Raw genomic sequence first — 22,495 nt, 5'->3', positions numbered from 1 at the left:
CATCTTCTGAGACAGCATGACCACTTTAGACTAGGTTTCACTCCACAATGTGCCACTGGAGCTGAGCCACAGGATGGGGTCCAGCCTGCTGTGTACAACCCCTTCCCCTGCCCCTCCTGCTCTCCCCATCACCCCCTTCCTCCTCCCCTTCCCCCTTCCCCTTCTTCCCTTTCTCCTCTCCCATGCCCCTTCCCCACCCCTCCCCTTCCTCCTTCCTCCGCCCCTCCCCTTCCCCCGCCCCTCCCCTTCCCCCGCCCCTCCCCTTCCTCCCCTTCCACCCCTCCACCCTACCCCTGACTCCTGCCCTCCCCTCTTCCTCTCTCAGTATTGGCTGCCCATGACCTCCCCAGCTGTTGTGTCAGCTGTTGGGAAGGGGAGTCAGTGCACTGCGACACCACTGACCACCACCAACAACATCCCTCCTGCTGTGGCTGGCAGTGAAGTGAAGATGACACAGTGAGAATGGGCTTAAATTAAAATGTCATAAAGCAGTTTTAACTGTGAGTGGGCCTGGAAAGAGTGCAGAAGAGTTTACGAGAATTGTCCCAGGGATGAGAAACTTAAGTTTTGAAGATAGATTGGAGAAGTTGGGACTCTTTTCCTTGGAAAAAAGAAGAGGAGATTTGATAAAGTATTCAAAGTCAGGAGTGGTCTGGACAGATGGTGGGGGGAACTGTTCCCACTCGTGGAAGGGTTGAGAAAGAGAGGGAACAGATTTAAAATAATTGGCAAAAGAAGCAATAGTGACATGAAGAAGAAGATTTTCACACAGCCAGTGGTTAGGGTCTAGGATGCACTCCGAGAGTGTGGTGGGAGCAGGTTCAATTGAGACATTCAAAAGGAAATTAGATGATTATTTGAAAAGAAACAATGTGCAGGGTTACGGGGAGAGGGCAAGAGAATGACACTTGGCGAAATGCTTGTTCGGCGAGCTGGTGCAGACATGATGGGCAATGGTCTCCTTCTACACTGCTACAATTTTGTGATTCTGTAGAGCAAAAAAAAAACCCAAGCTTAAATAGAAAAAGAGAGAAGGGGACTTTGATAGACAATAGCATTGTCCAATCGACATGATGCAGAGGCGTGCAGGGACCAGTCAAGCATCTGGCAGGTGCTGCAGTCACGGAGACATCTGGGATATATTAAACATTGACCACAGTAGAGCTCCCACAAACCCTTCACATTCTGTGTCAAGGACAGGGCAGCAATGCCTTGGGCAGTGAAGGCTTTGCCAGGAAGACAATCGATGCTTTGCACTCTGACCTGTTTTTCTGTGCACTACCTTATTGGCGGTTTTACGTCAGGCTGATTGTGGACAGTGGCGCTGTATTTTCAAATACTGAAAGTGTTGGTCCCATTTAGTTTCTGAAATAAAACAAAAATAATAAATTTATACATTTAATTTTGGTTTTCTGCCCCTCCTTCCCGAAAGCTGTGGCTGACGGTGTGTGGCTTGACGGAGAACACCCAAGTCTAACCACAGAGGATATTGTACCTGATCCTGCCCTTCCTACAATGTGTGGAACGTTATTCTCTCCAGGATGCTGAGCCTAGTCATAGTGCCCGTATTACCACCCAGCTCAGATTCGATAACTCAACATTCTTCCTTTTCTGCCTGCTGATATAATGCATAGGGCTTCAGTTAGAACTGGGCTATCCCAGCGTTCATAGAGCTGTTGATTAGACACAGAGCCACCATATTATAGTCCAGTTTACCACAGTTTTGTCTTTGCTCTAACTCCTGTCACCCCTAAAGCCAGGGCACTGTTCACAGGCACTGTAACTTCCACTATCTCTCCCAGTGTTGACTCCAAGCTGGGGCATAGTTCCATGTACATAGGAACAGAGGAAACTGGAGGAGGAGTAAGCCATTTAGCGCCTCGAGCCTGTTCTGCTAGATCATAGCTAACCTTCTATCTCAATGCCATTTTCTCGCACTATCCTCCTAACCTTTGATATCTTTAATATCTAGAAATCTATTGATCTCTGGTTTTAATATACTCAATGACTCAGCCTCCACAACCCTCTGGGTAGAGAATTCAAAAGATTCACCACCTTCTGAGTTTTATTCATTCATGGGATGTGGGCATCGCTGGCTAGGGCAGCATTTATTGCCCATCTCTAATTGCCCTTGTTCAGAGGGCACTTAAGAGTCAACCACATTGCTGTGGGTCTGGAGTCACATATAGGCCAGACTAGGTAAGGACGGCAGATTTTCTTCCCTCAAGAACATTAGTAAACCAGATGGGTTTTTACAACAATTGACAATGGTTTCATGGTCATTATTAGACTTTTAATTGTTGTACTCCGTCTATGGCAAGTAAATCCTTCCTTAGGTAAGGAGACCAAACTGTACACAATACTCCAGGTGCCGCCTCACCAAGGCTCTATACAGTTGCAGCAAGACTTCTTTACTCCTGTATTCAAGTTGTCCTGCAATAAAGGCCAACGTACTATTTGCCTTCCTAATTACCTGCTGCACCGGCATGTTAGCTTTCAGTGACTTATGAGCAAGGATACCCGAGTCCCTTTGGACATCAACACTTCCCAGTCTCTCCCCGTTTAAGAAATACTCTGCATTTCTGTTTTGCCTACCAAAGTCGATAACTTCACATTTTTCCATATTATAGTCCATCTGCTTAGTTCTTGCCCACTCGCTTAGCTTGTCTAAATTTCCTTGAAGCCTCTTTGCATCCTCCTCACTACTCATTCCCACCAGTGATTGCCATCCAGTAATCAGTGTCGGCCTTGACAGTAAGTGTCAGACTTAGAATTTGAGGGCTAGCTCATGGAGACAGATACATGGAGACAGATTTTGAATCAGTCACTCCACAAAACTTCGTATCCAATGACCTGTGCTGGGAAAAGTTTGACCACCAAGATTCAGTTATGATGACTCCCATTGCCAAATAGTTTGGCATGCTTGGCGCGGAGACTTCCACATGGAGAATGACAACTTATTACAGTCACTAGAGGGCTGTAGGTATCCATGGTAACCAAAGCTAGCAAGAATCAGTGCCTTTAGCTGCAGAGCAGAGGAAATTGGCAAAAAAGGGGGATTCTTCTGTCAATTAAACAAGGTTTTAAATTTCTTTTAAAGCTAGCCCTCAAATCCTAAGTCTGATACTTACTGTCAAGGCCGACATGTGGTTTACACTTTCATATGAGTCATAACTTTGGTAATTGACATGAAAGTCATGAGTGCTACATTTTCACCACAATGAATTGGCTTTGGGGCTTACAACCAAAGTGTGAAAAAGTAGCTCACTCTAGATACTGGTCTGACTGTATATTGCCAGTGCTCTATCTTTAATAGAGCATCTACTGTCTGTTCCACAGATGAGTCCGACTACCAGACTGACTATGAGGAAGATGCTCTTGACACTGAGAGGGATGACTACGATGGTGTCGCCAGTGAGCAGAATGAAGATGAAATCTCTAACAGTGTAAGCGAGCTATAGAGTATTGGTGAGAGAGACTGTGAATGCTGGAAACATACAGTTGGTCCCATCAGCACCTGAATGAGGAAGGTGGGAGAACCTGCTCCTTTAAAAGCTGTTTGTCCCCCGAAGACACTGACAAACCTGCTGTGTATCTTGAATTTATTTATCTGGTTCTATTATTGCCATTCCTACTGTTTGCAGTCGCTGCACAAACAGCACTCCCTGGCTTCAAAACAGCCGCAATAAATAATAACTCAGATCACAGGCTGATAACTCACTCTTAGCATCCCTTGATACCTTTATCTAACCGGAACCTATCCATCTCAGTCTTGAAAACCCATTGTCCCTCACCTTTTAAGTGAAAGAGTCCTAGATTTTTATACTACCCTGTGTGTGAAAAAGTAATTCCTGATATTGCCCCTCCAGCCCCGAACGTCCTGGCTCTAATTTTAAGATTCTGCCCCCCAGAGGAAATAGTTGCTCTGTATCTACCCTCTTGAAACACAACATTGCTGCAAGCCTTAATGGGCGGAAAGGCCTCTTTAAGAAGAAAATGCCTAAATCAATATTTTATTTGAGAACCAGTTGCCTGGACTAAAACAGTCTTTTTAAAATGAAAGGAAGAAAACTGAGTATGACAGGTAATTAATCGTCGAAGCTCTTGAAAGCCTGTTCAGTTTGACAGAGACATAATAGAGTTAAAGTATCTCTGATGAGCAAAAAGTCAGACGAACTCTCACTGATCTTCACTTTTGAGTGTTAGCTTGGATCAGTTGGTAGCACGCTTGCTTCTGAGTCAGAAAGTTGTATGTTCAAACCCAACTCCAATATTTGGACACTTAATCTAGACTGACACTTCAGTGCAGAACTGAAGGAGCTCAGTTTTTCAGATAAAAGATGTTAAACCCACCTGTCTGCTCCAGTGATTCAAGTGGCTGTAAAAAAAAAAACCCAACAGTACGGAGCAGATGGGAAAGAGAGGAAGAAAATGAGGGAGATACTGGAATCCTCCAACCTTTATAACCACGGGAGATCTCTGAGCTTCTTCTCATTTTCTAACCTCTTGCGCATCTCCAGTTTTAATCACTCCACCATTGATTGTCGTGCTTCAGCCACCAAATCCTAAGCTCTGGAATTCCCCTTGTAAACACCTTCGCCTCTCTACCTGCTCTCCTGCTTCAAGATGCTCCATAAAACCTGCCCCTTTGACAAAACCTTTGGTTGTCTGCCCTAATAAATCCTTATGTGGCTCAGTGTGAAATTTTGTTTGATAATGCTCCTGTGAAGTACCTTGGGGCAGTTTACAATGTTCAAAGTGCTGTATACATGCAAGTTGTTGCTGAAAGTACAGATATTTCACTGTAGCCTCAGATGATTAAAGAAAAGACTAAGTGAAATCTAGAGGAGGTGCAATCCCAGTGTAGGACACAAACTCACAGGACAGTAGAAATATATTAGAGGGGCTATGAATCCTAGGACAGTTGGATCTTTCAAGGCCATGATCGAGAGACTTTTGTTGGCTGAGGATATCAAGATCCAATGGGATTAAATGAGCAGTTGCTGTATGCATACAAAATTAGCTAACAGACAGGCAGCAAAGAGTATTGGTGCACAATTGTTTTGCAGACCAAAGGGAAGTATGCAGTGGGTCGGTATTCAAGTCACTGCTCTTTTTGATATATATTTATGACCCGGCTTTGGTTGTACAGGAGTATAATTTCAAGGTTTGCAGATGGCACAAAGTGGAAATATAGGCAACTGTGAGGAGGATAGCAACAGATTTCAGGAGAATGGTGAAATGGGCAGGTTAAATTAGTGCAGATAAGTGTGAAGTGATTCATTTTGGTAGGAAGAATGTGGAGAGGCAATATAAATTAGATGATACAATTTTAAAGGGGATGCAGGAACAGAGGGACCTCGGGGTAATTGTGAACAGATCTTTGAAAGCGGCAGAAAAGATTGAGAAGGCTGTTACAACATACAAGATTGTTGGCTTTAGAAATGTAGGCACCGAGTACTAAAGCCAGGGAATTATGCTAAATCTTTATAAATCACTTTTATAAATACTTTTACTCTAGGCATCAGCTGGAGCATTGTTCCAATTCCTGGGCATCAGCCTATAGTCGAGCCCTTTACTCATCAAGTTGTGGTGATTTGGAATGCATTCCCTAAAAGGAGATTCAATAGTAACTTTCAAAGGAAGTCGGATATATCCTTGAAAGGGATGCATTTGAAGGACTCCGGGGATAGACCAGGGGAAGATGACTAATTGGATCGCTTTTTCAAAAAGCTGGCACATACATGATGGGTCAAATGACCTCCATCTGTAATATAGGAACATTGGAACAGGAGTATGCCTTTTAACCCCTTGAGCCTGTTCCGCCATTCAATGAGATCATAGTGGATCTACGACCTATCTCCCTATATCTTCCTTTGTTGCATGTTCCTTGATAGCTTTGGGTAACAAAAATCTATCAGTCTCAATTTTAATGTTAATAATTAATCTAGCATCGATCAGCATTTATGGAAAAGTTCCAAACTTCTACCACACTTTCTGTGTAAAAGTGTTTCCTAATTTCACTCCTGAAAGGTCCTGCTGTAATTTTTAGACTATAGTCCTAGACTCCCCAACCAGCAGAAATAGTTTCTCTCTATGTATTCTAACTGTTCCCCTTCATATCTTGAAAAAAATCGATCAAATCACTCTTTAACTGTTTAAATTCCAGAGAATACAGTTTTAGTTGTATAATCTCTCCTTTTAAATTAATAAAGAAAGATTTACATTTATATAGCATCTTACGCAACCACCAGACGTCTCAAAACGCTTTATAGACAGTGAAGTACTTTTGAAGTGTGGTCACTGTTGTAATGTAGGAATTGAGGCAGCCAATTTGCACACAGCAAACTCCTACAAACAGCAATGTGATAATGACCAGATAATCTGCTGTTATGATGTTGGTTGAGAGATAAATATTGGTTAGGATACCAGGGAAAAGTCCCCTGTTCTTCTTTGAAATAGTGCCAGGGATCTTTTACATCCACTTGAGAGAGCAAACCAGGCCTCGGTTTAACGTCTCATCGGAAAGATAGCACTTCCAACAGTGCAGCACTCCCTCAGTGCTGCACTGGAGTGTAAACCTTGATTTTTATGATCAAGTTCTGGGGTGGAACTTGAACCCACAACTATCTGACACAGAGGTGAGAATGCTACCAACTCAGCCACACCTGATACTTCAAATGAACCCATGGGGCAGAAATTTTCGCTTGGCGGGCAGGCGTGTGCCTGACCAGCTTGAGTGTGAAATAACGTGCGTTGATGTCGCCAAGTGTGCCGACGTCAGTGTGCAGTCGCCCGATAGTTCTGTCAGCGGGCATGTGCCAGAGCCTGCAGTGTGCCCGGTGACAATTAAAGGCCATTAAGTAATTAATTAAATTAAAATTTTCACTGCCTGTCCTACCTAACGGTTGGCGGGCAGGCGAAAAGGCCAAGCGGCCTTTGCATTTTTTTGGAAACTTCATCCACGGGTGGGATGAGGTTTCCAAAAGCAAATAAAAAAAATTAAAATTTTAATTTTTCATTAATAACATGTCCCTGTTCATGTGACAAAGAGTCACATGAGGGGACATGTTTCATAACATTTTTATTTTTTAAAAATATCTCTTCATCTCCCTGAGGCAGCTCCGTGCCTCAGGGAGATTATGCAGCACTCACTTGTGCGCATGGGTGAAGTTCGCACTCAGCCCACTTGCCCTCCTCCCCCCCCCGCCCCTCCCACTCAGGCAGCACTGAGTGCTGCTGCTTGCATTTCATGCTGGGCGAGCCTTAATTGGCCCGCCAGCGTGAAATCACGGTGTGGTGCCGGTCATGAGCAGCAATCGACTTACTGAGCACCCCTGCCAATGGCAAAATTCTGCCCATGGAGTCCAAGTATCATTCTGGTAAACTTCTGTTGCACCCCCTCCTGGGCCAGTAGATCTTTCCCAAAGTGTGATGTTTAGAAATGCTCACAGTACTCTAGGTGTGCTCTAACTAGGGCTTTGTATAGTTGAATCATGACTTCTACCCCCTTGTGTTCTAGTCCTCTAGATATAAAGGTCAGTATTCCATTAGTCTTTTTATTATTTTCTGTAACTGTTTCATGACATTTTAATGATCTATGTACCTGGACTCCCAAGTCACTTTGGACTCTACTGGTTTTAGCTTTACACCATTTAGAAAATGCCTTGTTCTATCCTTTTTAGGTCCAAAGTGGACATTTTTCCTTGATCAGCAACCCAACTAGTTTCCATCCATGATCACCTCTTCCACTGCCAGCCTGAACTAGATCTCATGTTGAACAACCTCTCTTTGACTCCACTCACTTTGCCCAAATAAGAGGTGTTGCTGCGAGAACCCACATGGATTCCAACTATCTCTGCCAATCCATGGAATAGTCTTTGTTCCAATCCTACTCAAAAAACCCCTCCCTCACCATGTTTTTGATATATTGATAACTATATTGGTGCCTTTTCCTGCTCTCTGCCTGAACCAGTAAAGTTCACCTCGTCTGCGTTTCACTTAGCCCATCCAAGGACTAAGCTGATATTTCTGCACTCTCCCAACACCCTTTTGTGTATTCTACCTGTCCTTCCCTCACCCACCCCTCACCCTCCCATTGTCCTGTTTTCTGTCTCACTCTGTGCCTGTCCTAGTTATATCTCACATAAGCTCTGCTGAGTTATTTATCGTAATACTTCGCAAGGGATCTGCAATGTAGAATGTTTTTTTAAACACCTCTGCCTTGCTCTTCCCACCTCTTTGACCACCCCTTCAGTCACTTGCCCCGATTTGTAGCATATTCCTGATTGGTCTCACTGTGTAACATCATGGGACATGCCACTATTTCACAGGCACCATGCATATGTTGTAATACCACACGAAGGTGAAGAGGTGCTTTGCTTGTTCATAATTATACTGCAGAAGATTGACAGCATTGCAGGGGATTATTTTCAGTTGTACCAGACGCACTCAATCATACAGTGGATTATCCTCTGTTTCCAGTTCTAATCCACTTAATATGGTTAAAACCTCCAACAGCATTTTAGTGGAGACATTCGGACCTAGAAACCTGGCCCCTTTCTTTGGACGTGGGGTTGTGGATGGCTGGGACTGCTGGAGATTGGTTGCTATCAGAGTCCATTGGGTGGGAGGCTGGAGCAGCCCATTCTTTGCACTCCTGCTCCTCCCAGCTCCACATTTGGGTAAATATATTTATAAATCTTACCTTGCTGTATGTGGCCTTTCAGGAATGCTCATTAGGCCGCACGATAAGCTGGTTTTCCTGAACGTGGGTGCTGGTTTCCTCAGGGTAAACCAGTTTCAGTGGGGGGGCTCAAACATACATTTGGCCCTTTGTGCATGGAAATAAGGGACCTAGCACCTGTTTTAGGCACTGCACACTGACGTTTGGAACTTCACCAATATAATGTGGGGTGCACTTCTGACTCGTACTGAGGCGCTTCCTGTCTGCCATATAAGGGCTTTGGAGGCCATTTAGTACCTGTATTTGTGTGCCTGAGTTTCTAGGTGAGGTATCAATTGAATTATTGCCCTGAGTTCAGGATTGCACATCATAAATTCCATTCATGCATCTCTGGTTAACTTGGATGTTCTTTGCTAAATAAGAGCCTTGCTGCTGTTACCATGGCAATTAGGCCTAACTGATGATCAGGCCTACTGCTCAAAGACATGCTGAAGGTTCAGCAGATGGGCTTCTCAGCATAATTTCAGTCTTTTTTTGTGTGTTACAGGATGAAGAGTGTGAATTCAGGGAAAGCATCTCTACTTCTGAAGCTCAGAGCACTGCGGCCTAATGGAATGGAGTACCAGCCTTCACAGGCTGTATCCTGGCATGGCTACGGGTTGACTTGTTTTGAATCCTATTGTTTCTTGCCACATTTTTCTTTACACTAATCAAATAGCCTCCTCCATTTCATATTGCAACTTCTTTGGGAGGACAAGAGTGTTTGTGGCAAGGTTGTCATGGCAACATTGCTTGCCACATCCTTACTATTAGCAATTGATGAGTGTGTGAAATTGAGGCCTTAGATCCTGTTTCGTAAACCAAATTGTACAGAAGTAGTTTTTCAGACTGTGAACTTAAATCAGATGATGTTTAGCATGTCAATGTATATTGAGTTATTTCAGGACTTTATAAAAACACCCCATCTTTCCCCCATCAATGGATCTGCTAGAAGGTTTCGGAAAAGAGTCACACAGACTCATTTAGCACTTTAATTCCACACATGATTCTCCTTTGAATGTCGTGATGTAGCATTTAATCTTGTTTCTGCCAAAGTGAATGTGTGTTTTTAAACACAATGTTCAGCAGTTTATATTTGCCTTACAATGCACTCCTGCAGCTGCAGGGACAATGGAGGAGGGACTGGAGACTTGTTGCCAGGCCTCTGCCAAAATACTGCTCTTCAGGTCACCAGTAGGAGGCAGAAGACAGCAGCCCTTTCACACTTCCCCCTCTGATCTTTCCTTCCTTGTATGGAGTGGTTCACCCTTCTTCTGCTTGGGCTGTGGGAGGATGGTAAAAAAAATGCCATGCATATCTTTCATTTTATGCAGGATTTCTGAAAACACATCTTTGGAAAGCTAGTCATTTTTTGTTTGTTCGTTGGTCTGTTTTCATTTCAGAATGATTGAGCTACACCCTCCCCCACTGCCCTTGGAACCCAGACCACCCACTTCAAACTTGTCTGGATTTTCACACTAAGTGCCTGTCCCTGGTATTGTGCTGAGAATCAGGCCTATTCACCATCCTTTCCATTTACTGCCAATAATTTGTTTGCTTCCAGTGAGATAGCTAAAGATCAGAATGGATCTTGGTAAAGGGTATAAAGGGTACAGTTCATATTCTTGCATTTCAAACCATCACTGCTCTCCAGTCCCCAGTTTGTGTATTGCAGCTTCTTGTCGTAGCATTGTGATTGATTCATTGTCACCATGGAAACTGATATATTGCCAAATTCCCCAACCATTAGGTACCAAACACTGCTTGTGTCTCTATCATACTGTTGTACACTGGCATATGTTTGTCCACATTCGCACTGGCTGACAGTGTCACTTCAGGATACTTTGTTCTTGTGGTCGAGGGAGAAAGTGCGATTTTCTGTGAATGCCTTGGCTGATGCCTCTCACCTTCCCTGCCCAATGCCAATCACCCCATGTGGCTCAGTTTGAGAAGTGAGCAGACACAGATCTGAGGCTCCCTCCAACCCCTACCATGAGGCCACAAATTTAAGCACCGGTAAAATGAGTCAACTTGCCCCATCATTACTTGGTGGAATCTATAACAGCCCAAATCCTGCAACGTTCAGAGGCTATTCCTGCACTCCTGACCACCCCCCCCCCCTCCCCGACCCCCTGCTGCCAAATCCTCAGATTAAATAAATGAAATTGGTGCTGAGAAACACTTCCCTTCAACTTTCTCTACCCCTGCAAATTAAAGGAAGCAAACAGGCTGAATGCAGTTTGAGTTTGACACATTGCCTTTGTGCCCTGTGGTGCGATGCAGTATTTCCATTCTCAGCAGATTCCCTTGGAGGAGAGTGGTCTAGCATTGTGTGGAGATATGGGTTGTTCTGAAAAGATAGAGACAGCAGGATGATGACTCTTTCCAGAGTGTAATACTTGCACTACTGATAAATATTGGGTGCATTTCCCTGGCATTTGAATTGTGCCAATCACCACAGGGCTCATGTCCCTTTTCAGGCAGCTTGACTTCCCCCGCCCCTCCCCCCCGTGTGTGCTTTGTAGTTTTTAAACCGTACCTGAGTTCTAGTTGATTGACTGAATAGCCTAGGCAAAATGTACCAAGGAGACGAGAGAACAATGTGGTTAAAAGGCAGCATCAATTGTGCCCTTAAGACATTGTATCCTTTGGGTCCATCTCCTTATCTGTCAGTGTCCCAAAACAGGATCAACAACTGTAATCATTCAGCAAGTGATTATTGCAAAATAGTCCATCATTCTGCAGGATATCAGTATATAAAAAGTTGGGAACGTAGTCAGTATATATATATTTTATATATATTATATATATATATATATATATATATATATACACACGGTACGGACTAGTCCCCCTCAATCTCTGGTATTTTAATCCACTGATGTGCACACACATCCATCCAAAAGTGCATGGCCCCCCCTCCCTCTCTTGCCTGACAGATATTTGCTGCAGTTTACATTGTGTCTTCTGTACCTGCAATTCCCCCTCACCCCAGCCCCACACATTCATTTTAATGGACAGAAAAGCCATGAGCTAACAGTTGCAGATGTAGAAAAACCAGGTCGCTGTCTCATTCCAAACAACCTAGACAGATAACCTGCTTCCAAACCTGGGCCAATGCTGCTTGTACTGGGTGTCCATACTAGTGGCACACAACTATTCCTTTTGTCGTCCTCCTTTTTTAACCCCCAGTTAATGATACAGTGAAGAGAAGGATCAGAGTGGGGTGGGGGGAGCTCCCTTCGCTACACCACCAGTCGGTAGATAGCAAACCCTAATGCAACAGGCATCTCATTGCAGCATTCCCAGGAGCCCACACTAGCTCTTTAAAATTTGGCGAACTAGCTGTGCCTGTGCTATCTGTAGGATGGACCAGCTCGATGTATGAAGAATATGTTTACTTTTGAGCAGCTGAGATTTATTGTGTGATGGGAATGAGTGCAGGAATCCCACAGAGAAAACTGTTCATCCTCTGTCACAGGAGCCTGAATATGATAAAGTCTTAGGGAGTCTTAACAATGATTCCACTTGTGGTTTTTTTTTGGTTGCTTTCTTTAAAACGTTGAAGATAAAACCATTAAAAGGAACACGTGAACCTTTAATAGCATCTCCTGCCAGTTCCATCAAAGGAGAATGAAAGGGGCAAGTCATGCTCCATAAATCATGCCTCTCCATCATGTAATCAGAGTCCTGAAGCAAGTTAAAAGCTTAATATGAGTGAACGACACACAAAAAATACTAATAGCCAAAAAGATTGTTGACATATGAAGCACGGTCGCAGAGAATTTGTGTCTGTTCCTGTAGCTGTGAGCTGGGTGAAGGAACTTTTTTATTTGTTGCAATAATCAATGCAATATTTAATGTTATGGAACCTTGGGTTGTTCAGAGTTGAGAGGCTGGTGATCATTAACTGGTGTCTAGTGCCTTGACAATGGAAGAATTATTCCCCCACCCCTGCCCCCATGTGAGGCTGCCCACAACTCCTGCCAGAGCACAGTCCACCAGAGATGGTAAAACAAAAAAGCATTTAAACCACTTAGAGCACTGTCTTAATTAATAACTCTGAAATGTTTTGCTTTACCTTCAGTTAGGTAAATTTGTTATGGGAGAGTTTCAATATCAAATTAAGTTGGGTGTGGGGAGTATATTAAGAATGGGCCAGAGCCCCCTGTCATTTAAAACTGAAGACTCTGCATGAAGGGTAGGTTGCAGGTGAAGCTGCCCTGACCTTTACACCCATACCAATATTGTTATCTGTCCACATCCTGTCTGATACGTAACGTTGTTTGTAGGCTGGCAGTTTAGCAGTGGAGTGTCTTTACTGAGCTGCTCGGGAGTTATGTGTCTAACTCCCAGCAACGAAGCTCTTGAGGGCACCGGTGATTACACAAGTTCGGTCCTGTGCTCTTGCTGAGGAAAGGCATGTCTGGTTCTCTCGATGTATTAACACTTTGCTGGAACGGGGCTGCCAGCCGAGTTTTGAATGTCCAAGCCCTTTGCTAGAAAGCACACAGAGCAGTGGTTTAGGGAAGCTGCCAAGGTGAACAGGGACCCTCTGCTCCATTTATTGGGAGATGGGAGAAGGTGGAGAATTGGGAATAAAAATTCCAGTTAATGCCCAGCCTGTCTCAGCTCTTTTAATGTAATTAACAATGTACCTAATTGTATAAACCCTGTGTCCCCCAGACTCAGTGAGTTGAAATGAGAGGGCAATCTTACTTCTAATCACTGCCTGAGTTTGAATGGAAAGAGGTGAATGTTATGTATTTAACTCTGTAACTATGGGCTATTAATTTGTTAAGCACAGAGAATGTTTATTGTCTTAAGATCAAGCATTTCTTGTATTTTCTTTAATGTTTAGTTGACAAGCCCCTGCATTATTAATGGGTGGCAGTCTGTTAGTGTGTTGAAGCCTTGATGTGCCTGTTGTTCAGATTCATTCTCAACATTTTCCAGTGGGTCAACGAAGGAGAAGCACCAATAGTATCCATGACTACGAAGACCAGAATCTCCCTTGAAGGCCACCAACCCTGTTGATTGGGAGCCTAGCATTTGTTCAGTAGATTGATCAATCTACTGAAGACAGGACACTATCTAAATACACAATGTGATATGATAATGGACGGTACGGATCAGGAAGGTTTAAGTCCAATCCATGGCTGTGTATCATTAGGTTGGAACATACTGTGGGGTGGGTGGGAGGAGCTATCATTGGTCACGGTGTCCCCTGAACAGAGAAGGAGAAATGGGAAAAGTTCCTGGAAGCATATATTGTATATTGGGAAGTGTGGGGGTGTGTCTGGAGGGGCTGGAGAAGAGACAAAATTAGAGTCAGTTGTAATGCCATCAAAGCTGATCATCACCCACTGTCAAAGCTCACACACAAAGAATTGCCACTTGAGCAAGGTACCAGAAGGCTGGCAGAGCTTTCAGGAACTGTACCTTGAATAGTAAGTGCCTTCAATAGTAACACTCTCATCTCTGAGGCATGTGGGCAGGAATTCAAGCCCCACTCTCATCTGACAGCTCAATGCAAGAAGGAGGGAATGCAGCATTGTTGAAGGTGCTGTCTTTCAGCTGTGTTCCAGCTGCCTGTTTGGTTGGTCTTGAAAGACCTCAGGCATTTTAGAAAGAACCAGTGGAGTTCTCCTGGGGATGATGGTCAACATTCCTTCCCCTACTAACATCACAAAAACTGGTTATTTCTTTTACTGGGTTCTTGCTGTGAGAGCTTTGGCTGCCATGCTTGCCTATCAAAAAGCACTTCCAAAGTCTTTCAGGGGTGGGGGGCAGAGGGAGAAGAGAGAACGGACAAAGAACATTAGACATAAAAGAATTATGAGGAGGTGCCTGACCACCAGCAGCTGGGAGACTGTGCACAGGTTGTTAAAACAGCTTTTAAAAACAGAACAGAAATACATTTAGGGGCTTGTGTAGGACAGAAACATTAGCACAAGCCTCAGTCATTGGCGCAATGAATGGACAACTTTTATATAAAGAGAGTTTACGTGATGGCTATTTCTTGTATGAAACTTGTATGTAATTAACGTCAAGTATTTTCAGTGTCCTTTCTATTGTGCCCATGTGCCTTATGTATCCATTAAAGATGACCTCTTCATTGTTCCCTGTCTGAAAGTCATTTAAAAAAATACAAAATCAGAGATAAGAACAGGAATTACGCAGGCAGTCACTCAGCACAACAGCATTCCACACACAAACGTCATGAACATGGATATCAGATCGAGCGTTCCTGCAGCACTTTGAGGCCGTCTTGTTTCTACACAATTTCAGTTATCTCAGTTTGGAAGGGACAGGGCTGGGAGATAGGTTTCAACAGAGTTTTGCAACAGGACTAACTTAAAAGATATTGATTTGTACTGCCAGTTATATATTGATGTTCAGTGTAGTGGGAGTGTGCATTTCACTGAAAGCTTTTATGGCAAACTTGCTCCTCTGGCCAGAGCCATTGGATCAGTTATGCCTATAGGTCATACTGATGGACATTTCCTATAAAGGGTGTCATACCTTTTACGTTACAGATCCATCTGCTCTGGTCCGAGTAGCTGAATTGGTATAGTTCAGCTACGAATTAGGAAAGTAACTTTAGTGGAAGTGTCATTGACCCCCACATACCAGCCAGCAGCACGCACCTGAACAGTAGTTTGTTTTCCGTGCAACAACGAGTAACTTTAACAATCCCGACTTCACAAACCCTCCCTAGGATTCTGACCCTTTGACATTGAACATTCCCCTTTGAAACCTCCTGGCCTTGAACTGTCATATTTCATTAACCATTAAGTCTCTGACACCCCATCACCAATCCAATGCCCATCCTGAGACAACCTTTCCCTGACCAGCTAAGAGGATTGTAACATCTTGTTATGGGCATGAGAGTTCCTTGTGGTTGTTTTTGTCTTTGTTTTTCTTTGGTTCGGTGGTGGACAGAACAGGAATGAGTGACAATGTCAAGAAATGAGTTAAAACAATAAATGTACTGAACATTGAATAATTATAATAATATAACAATTATAATTGATATTATAAAAAGATTGATAACTTTATTGAAAGGCAAGAGCGTTCAGGTCAGAAGAAAAAAGATTTTTTTTTCAAAGCATAAACAATAACCCCAAACTGGCCTGTTCCATGACTGGACCCTAAATTTGTAAAATTCCTCCTTGGTACATGTATTACCAAGTTTCTGAATAATCTTTCATAGGGATGGACTCTTAGATGCCCCTACCCGGCAGTCTTCAGTGGTTGACTAATCCACCCTGGATGCAACCCCGAATCCTGGAGGCAGTGTCCCTTTAAGCCAAATTTCTGGCTCCATTCCAGCCTTTCGAAGCTTTACTCGGACGTTCTCAAAACAAGAGTCTGGAAAACCTTAACCCTTTATCAATTCTCTCAGGCACTACAAGGCTTCTTAGATTTTGCCATATTCAAGTTGTTTCTGCATCTTTTGATGGTGTCTCCCATCTGCCATCAATCAGTTCATCTGTCCATCAATCAAACTCCATCTGATCCCATAGTTGATCACTCCATTTGTAAGGCTATTCATTGTTCTGGGGTCATTGAATGTAGTAAGAAAAAGGATTTTTGATAAATAAAAGACAACTTTTATTTTAGTAGTCTAGCTTGAAAAGGTAAAACAAAGAAGAGGACCAAATACCAGCTGTGAATGGCCAGTATGAATAACAACAGTCTTGGGAAAACATGTCTACAGTTAATAATATCACTAATTACTATTAATTAACTAATCAAAGCACAATCACACCTAGGTTTAAATCAATGTCTACAAAGTAAGATTCAATAAAGGTTTACTTGAAAAATCAAAAGTGAACCAGAAATATAATTACAAAATTAGTGATAGCCGACTGTAGTCTACAGCCTCCCTCTTTTAAATACAAAATTATGGCAGAATTTTATAATCCAAAATCACCATTTTTTTTTTGTAATTTATCCAGTTGAAGTAATCCTTTTTTTATATCCCATTGGGGTTTCAAAACTTGTAGAGGTCATAGCTCAAATTCAGTTACTCGTGAGGGCAGTCATTGATACACTTTATCACACGTTGCGGTATACAGCAATTAATTAGCAGAAACAGAATTATCAGTAATTGAACAAAGACCAATGCATGTGATCGAATCCTAATCCATGGATGAATATTCACATTCATGCCCCAATCGCATAAATCCTTCGACCATGTGGTAATTTTGATAACATCAGTTTTCTTATTAATGTACTCATTATGTGGCTGCAAGTGGAAATACGTTTGTGCTCTCTCAATTCTTTTAGTTGTTCTGGCAGCTGTGGGACGTTATGACCAAATCTTTCCACAAGCTCCCGTAATTGTCCTTTCACCATATCTTTTTCTGTGATATTCAGTAAAGGTTCACTTAAAAATCAAAAGTGAAGCAGAAATAAAGTTACAAAATGTAGTGATTGCCGACTGTAGGCCTACAGCCTTGAGCACAGCTATAATGAATGTCTCGCCCTGGCATTGATGAATGTTTTATGGGAGCCATCACAACCTGCACCCAGTTTGGAAGAGAGTTGATTCCGCCTTACAGCATTGTCAGGGCCTTGATGAAGGGAGCTGAAGTTCACCCCCATTGAGAGGAAATTCTAAATCATGGTTGGGGGTGGGTGTGTGAATTAGCTCCACCCCATCCCATTAAAATCTGGGTTGCCCCTCCTGACTAAGTTAATTAACTTGCCTTTGTCCTCCTGTCTGCCCCTTCTCTCCTGCTTTGACCCCATCTACCTTGCCCTTATCCATTTCACAGGCTCCTCTCCTTTTGGCCTCTCCTGCTGTCTCCTTGCAGGTACACCTTTCCTTCCCTCCTACTTGAGGAAAGGTAGAGTTGGATGGTATCAACGTGGAGAAGATATCATTGAGGGACAGTTTATAGATGAGAAATCGGGAGGGCGCCATGGAATTGTGGAAGCGACTGAGGGAAAGGAAGCCACTACCAGGGATAAGCCGGCTGCATTGTGACCAGTAGAACTGGGCAATGGAGTTGAAGTGATGGAGGAGTACAGGAGTGAATGACCATGTCAAAAACTGCACAAGTTAAAGGGATATTGCACTGCAGCTACAGAGAATGACTTTGTTTGAACCATTCTCAGCGCTGTGAGGAGCCAAAAGCTGGACTTGAAGAGAGTCAAACAGGAAGAGAGAGAAAGTGTTTGAGGAGGCAGTCCATCAGATGAATCATAGGGTATTACAATAATTTAGCTGAAGACACATGATAGTTCTTACCATATTAGTGGCAGAAATGGCCAAAAATGATTCGAACAATTGTGTGCCAGGTGAGCTCAAGGTTAGACTTAAACAAGCGGAGGTGAGGACTGTTCCAGATGGAACAGAAAGGTTAAGAGACGATGATTAATTTGGCGGGAACAAGGTCATTGTAAGCAGAAGCTGCGGAGTAGTTGAACTGATCAGTGGCAGCAGAGTTTTATGATGAGTGATGAAATACATGGAATTTTACAAATGAATTAATGAGACTTTTTTTCGAAAAGGGTAGATAGTGAGATAATAGATTGTGGTTAAGACAGGAGATGTGGTTGTTAAGAAAGGCTAGGAAATGGTCAGGAATAGCCTCGGTAATGCTTCGAGAATTGGCACTCATATCCAGACAGGGAACTTTCCACTCCGATACTCCCAGTTCGACCCAAAACATTAACTTCTTTCAGACAAAAATAAAATAATCAACAATAACAATTTATAAAGTGCACTAACGAAATAAAACATCCCAAGAAGCTTCATGGGGGCCTTATAAAGCAAAGTTAGACATGCCAGAGGCTGGAAATCTGAAATAAAAATAGAAAGTATTCAGCAGGTCAGGCAACATCTGTGAGAGAGAGAGAAACAGAGCTCACATTTAGGCTGACAGTCTTCCATCAAAACTGGGAAATGTTTGAGGTGAACAGCTTTTAAGGAAGGACAGAACTGGTGAGGTGGGTGGGGGATGGGGAATTGTGGTGGGAGGAGTACAGGCAAAGAAAGGAGGGAAAGGTCATTTCCGCTAGCTCTGCATTTGTTTAGAAAACTCTTTCAGGCGCTGGTTGACCTATTGTGCATTTCTGGCATTGTCTATTTATCTTAATGTCAGTGTTACAGTGAAGTGTGCTACTTCATAAATGCTCAAATTAATTTTAATGATCATCAACCATGAAATAGGGCTTGTAATCTACACAGGGAGGTAAGCTTCTTAAAGGTATTTTAAATTAAGTAGAGGCACTGGTTTGAAACTGGCAGAGTGTTGGAATTTGTATGTTCTCCACGTAAACGAATTAGATAAATCTAGTGGGATTTGCAATCAGCACTTCCCATTGATGTGATGCATTACAGGAGCTACCATTTAAATCTGCTTGTTGTATACAGGGGAGGCTTCGTTCATCATTCAGCTGCCTGGATGAGTGCATTCCCAACACTCAAGAAGCTCGAAACCATCCAGGACAAAGCAGGCCATTTGATCAGCACCCCATCCACCACCTTAAACATTCACTGCCTCCACCACTAATGCACAGTGGCAGCAGTGTGTACCATCTACGAGATGCACTGCAACAATTCACCAAGCCTCCTTCAACAGCACCTTCAAACCCCATGATATCTCCAACTAGAAGACCAAGAACAGCAGACATTTGGGAACACCACCACCTGCAAGTTCCCCCCAAGCCACTCGCCATCCTGACTTGGAAATATATCGCCGTTCCTTCACTGTCGCTGGGTCAAAATCCTGGAACTGCCTCCCTAGCAGCACTGTGGGTGTACCTATGCCACATGGACCCAAGCAGTTCAAGAAGGCAGCTCACCACTACCTTCTCAAGGGCAATTAGTGATGGGCAAAAAATGCTGGCCCTCTCAGTGACTCCCATGCCTCATGAACTAAAAATTTTTTTAAATTGGTTTTCAACCCCAGTCTCAGTCTAATATATTGTGTGTTCAATCCACCTGTTAAAGAGGAGGAGAAACATCCAATGGCACATAACATTTTCCAGTAAACCGAAATACAGTGCAGTCATTCTCTGTTCGGTCCTGGGATTTGCTGGATATAGCAGGGCCTGTCTCTTTATGACAGTGGTCATTGATACCAAACCAAAGTATTGGGCCTCATGTGAAATCCCATGCCCCATCCTAAAACACTCTTTCACAGTGAAAACAGCACACTCTCAAAATGCATCAAAATACTGTATGAAACAGGAATGTGGAAGTTTTTTATGTTCACGAGAGTTTACCCACTCAATAACACCCCTTACCCCCAGCCCCTCCCATTATTCCCAGCCAAGTGGATGGACAGAACATTTTAAATGGCTGTGACGAGTCTGTGGGGGAGCTGAGTTGCCAGTCAGTACTCCCTATAATACTCAGGCTCCACCAGTGACATAACTAAGACAAGGATTGAGAACATCACTCTCCATGACCTTATACTGCCCTGAGTGATTCATTGGTGGGAGGTCATTTTGTTGCTACAACAGGCACAATGGGCTGAATGACCTTCTTCTGTGCTTCAAAATCCTCTGATTCCTGGTAACGATGGTAACAGTTTAGTCCTGGTATAATTCCAAGGGAATGGAAGACCTTCATTCATCGCAATGGCATGTCTAAGTGTCTGTTCACTTGTGAAGAGCAGAGAGGGTTAATGCACATCATTCAAATGCTTCAGTTAGCCCACTGTCATCTCATACCCAGCAAGAGTCTCCATATGAAATGCATTTTGCACCGGTCAGTGACTTTAGTCGTTAATCCCATTCAGCTCCAGATTTCCCAATGAACAAATTAACTCTCGCTGCTCTGCATCATCTCAAGAAGGCCACCAGGGGAAAGTGAATACTTCATCATTAGGTTTGCCAGTTATTTCCAGCCAATGACACAAGAAACATGGGGTGAGTGAGTCTCAAACTGATGGCATCAATATAGCAGCAGCCAATATACCTGAGAGCCCTCAGTGCTCCCTGTGAGTGGCCCAGCTGACTAGTGATTCATCACATTTTGTATCCTGTGTGTGTCTCACCTTTGGATAATTTGTTCAAAGCCCACCCTTGAGCTATTACTACCTGCTCATAAATAAAAACAAATTAGTGCCACAAGTTTCTAGAAGTGTGAGCTAATTATAGCTGGTACAGTGAGGGAAACAGAGCCCCCAGGACTAACATTGACGAACAGCGGGTTAAACAGTCTATCTCCCTAACCAATTAGACTGAAGGATGGAGAAAGAAACTGAGGAACAAGGAAGGAGGAAATGGAAGGAATTAGAATCAAATCAGGTACAGAAAGAGAAACAGGTTAGATTTTGAGAAAAGAGACAAACATAAGAAAAAACATTAAACAATGAACAGAATTCAAAAGTATTTTGGCAAGTAATTTAAGCCTTCACTATTCTCAAAATGTGGATTTATTTTATTTATCCTTTCCTGGGATGCGGGGGTCGCTTGCAAGGCTATAATTTGTGACCCATTGCTAATTTTTAAAATGTTTTTTTTTAAATATACTCTATTCATAAAATATCTGAAAGAACATTACAAAACATTTCTAAATGGCCATCACAAAAAGTACAATCATATTCAACTTTTAAACATGGATCACGAGGTGCTTTAATACAATCAATTAATATTACAGTCATTTCAATATGGCCATTACAGACAGTCAAACAGTGCAATGGGATTGGAGTTATCGACATACATCATATTACACTCTGAGCCGCTTCAATACAATTATGATACATTTAGTATTCAAGACATACATTCACTGTGAGTCATACAGCCCAAGGGGACTTTGTTTACCCATTGCTAATTATTGCCCTTGAACTGGGTGACTTGCTGAGCCATTTCAGAGGGCAGTTAAGAGTTAACCACATCGATGTGGGTCTGGAGTCACATTAAGGACAGACTGGGTAAGAATGGCAGATTTCCCTCCCTAAAGGACACTAGTGAACCAGATGGGTTTTTACAACAATTGATGATAGTTTCATGGTCACCATGGACTAACTTACAATTCCAGATTTTTTTTTAATTAATTGAATTTGAATTCCACCAGCAGCTGTAGTGAAACTTGAACCTGTGCCCCCAGAGGGTTATCCTGAGTCTCTGGATTATAAGCCCAGTAACATTACCATTACGCCACCATTAATAATACATATGTTTTTTGCAACACAGTATCACATGTGGTGAAGAACTACAGCAACAAAGGATCCAGCTCGCACTCCCAGCTGACTTCAGGCTGAGGTGAGCTCCTTCAGCAAGTCCACAGAGAAGCTCCAGGTCACAGAGCGGTGGGTCAAAGAGACTACACAGAGCCACTGCTCCTAACACTGTCTGTGGCCTGATGTACCTTCAACCCAAACACAATTGTCGATCAATATCACTAACACAGGTTGTCAGTCACCTAGGGTTGATCCATTGTTGGGTGCCCAACATTTTCAATGACCTGCTGGATGCATTGGCAATGTGAGGTACAATATGATCAAATAAGTTTATCAAATACCTTGGAAATGATATGTGTCTCTGCTTCAGCTTAGAAGTATAGAACATTAATGGCACAGAAGGAGGTCATTCAGTCCATTATGGACTGTGCTGACTGAAAAAGAGCTACCCAGTCTAATCCTGCTTTACCGCTCTTAGTCCATAGCCCTACAGGTTACGAATCTTAAATGAATATCCAACTGGCCTTTAAAAGCCATGAGCGTTTCTGCCTCTATGAGCCTTTCAGGCAGTGAATTCCAGAGGAGAAAATATAATTCCAACCATGTTGTGTGTTCCACAGAA

At 43.0% G+C, this 22,495-nt stretch overlaps 1 protein-coding gene across 4 annotated transcripts in view; it reads left to right on the top strand.

The window, feature by feature from the left end:
- Positions 1–14,848, top strand: part of pnpla7b (patatin-like phospholipase domain containing 7b) — a 317,033-nt gene extending 302,185 nt beyond the window's left edge. For all 4 annotated transcript variants that reach the window (XM_078550357.1, XM_078550360.1, XM_078550356.1 and 1 more), the window contains 2 exons: positions 3,340–3,446; positions 9,234–14,848. In XM_078550357.1, coding sequence (XP_078406483.1) covers positions 3,340–3,446; positions 9,234–9,296 — 170 coding nt within the window. In that variant the 3' untranslated portion in view covers positions 9,297–14,848. The remainder of the gene's footprint in view (positions 1–3,339; positions 3,447–9,233) is intronic.
- The last annotated feature ends 7,647 nt before the right edge of the window (positions 14,849–22,495 follow it).

Source organism: Cetorhinus maximus, chromosome 10 (genome assembly GCF_964194155.1).
Source record: "Cetorhinus maximus chromosome 10, sCetMax3.hap1.1, whole genome shotgun sequence".
Lineage (NCBI taxonomy): Eukaryota > Metazoa > Chordata > Chondrichthyes > Lamniformes > Cetorhinidae > Cetorhinus > Cetorhinus maximus.
Note: the sequence above shows the minus strand (reverse complement) of the source record. Positions and strands in the feature narration are given on the sequence as shown.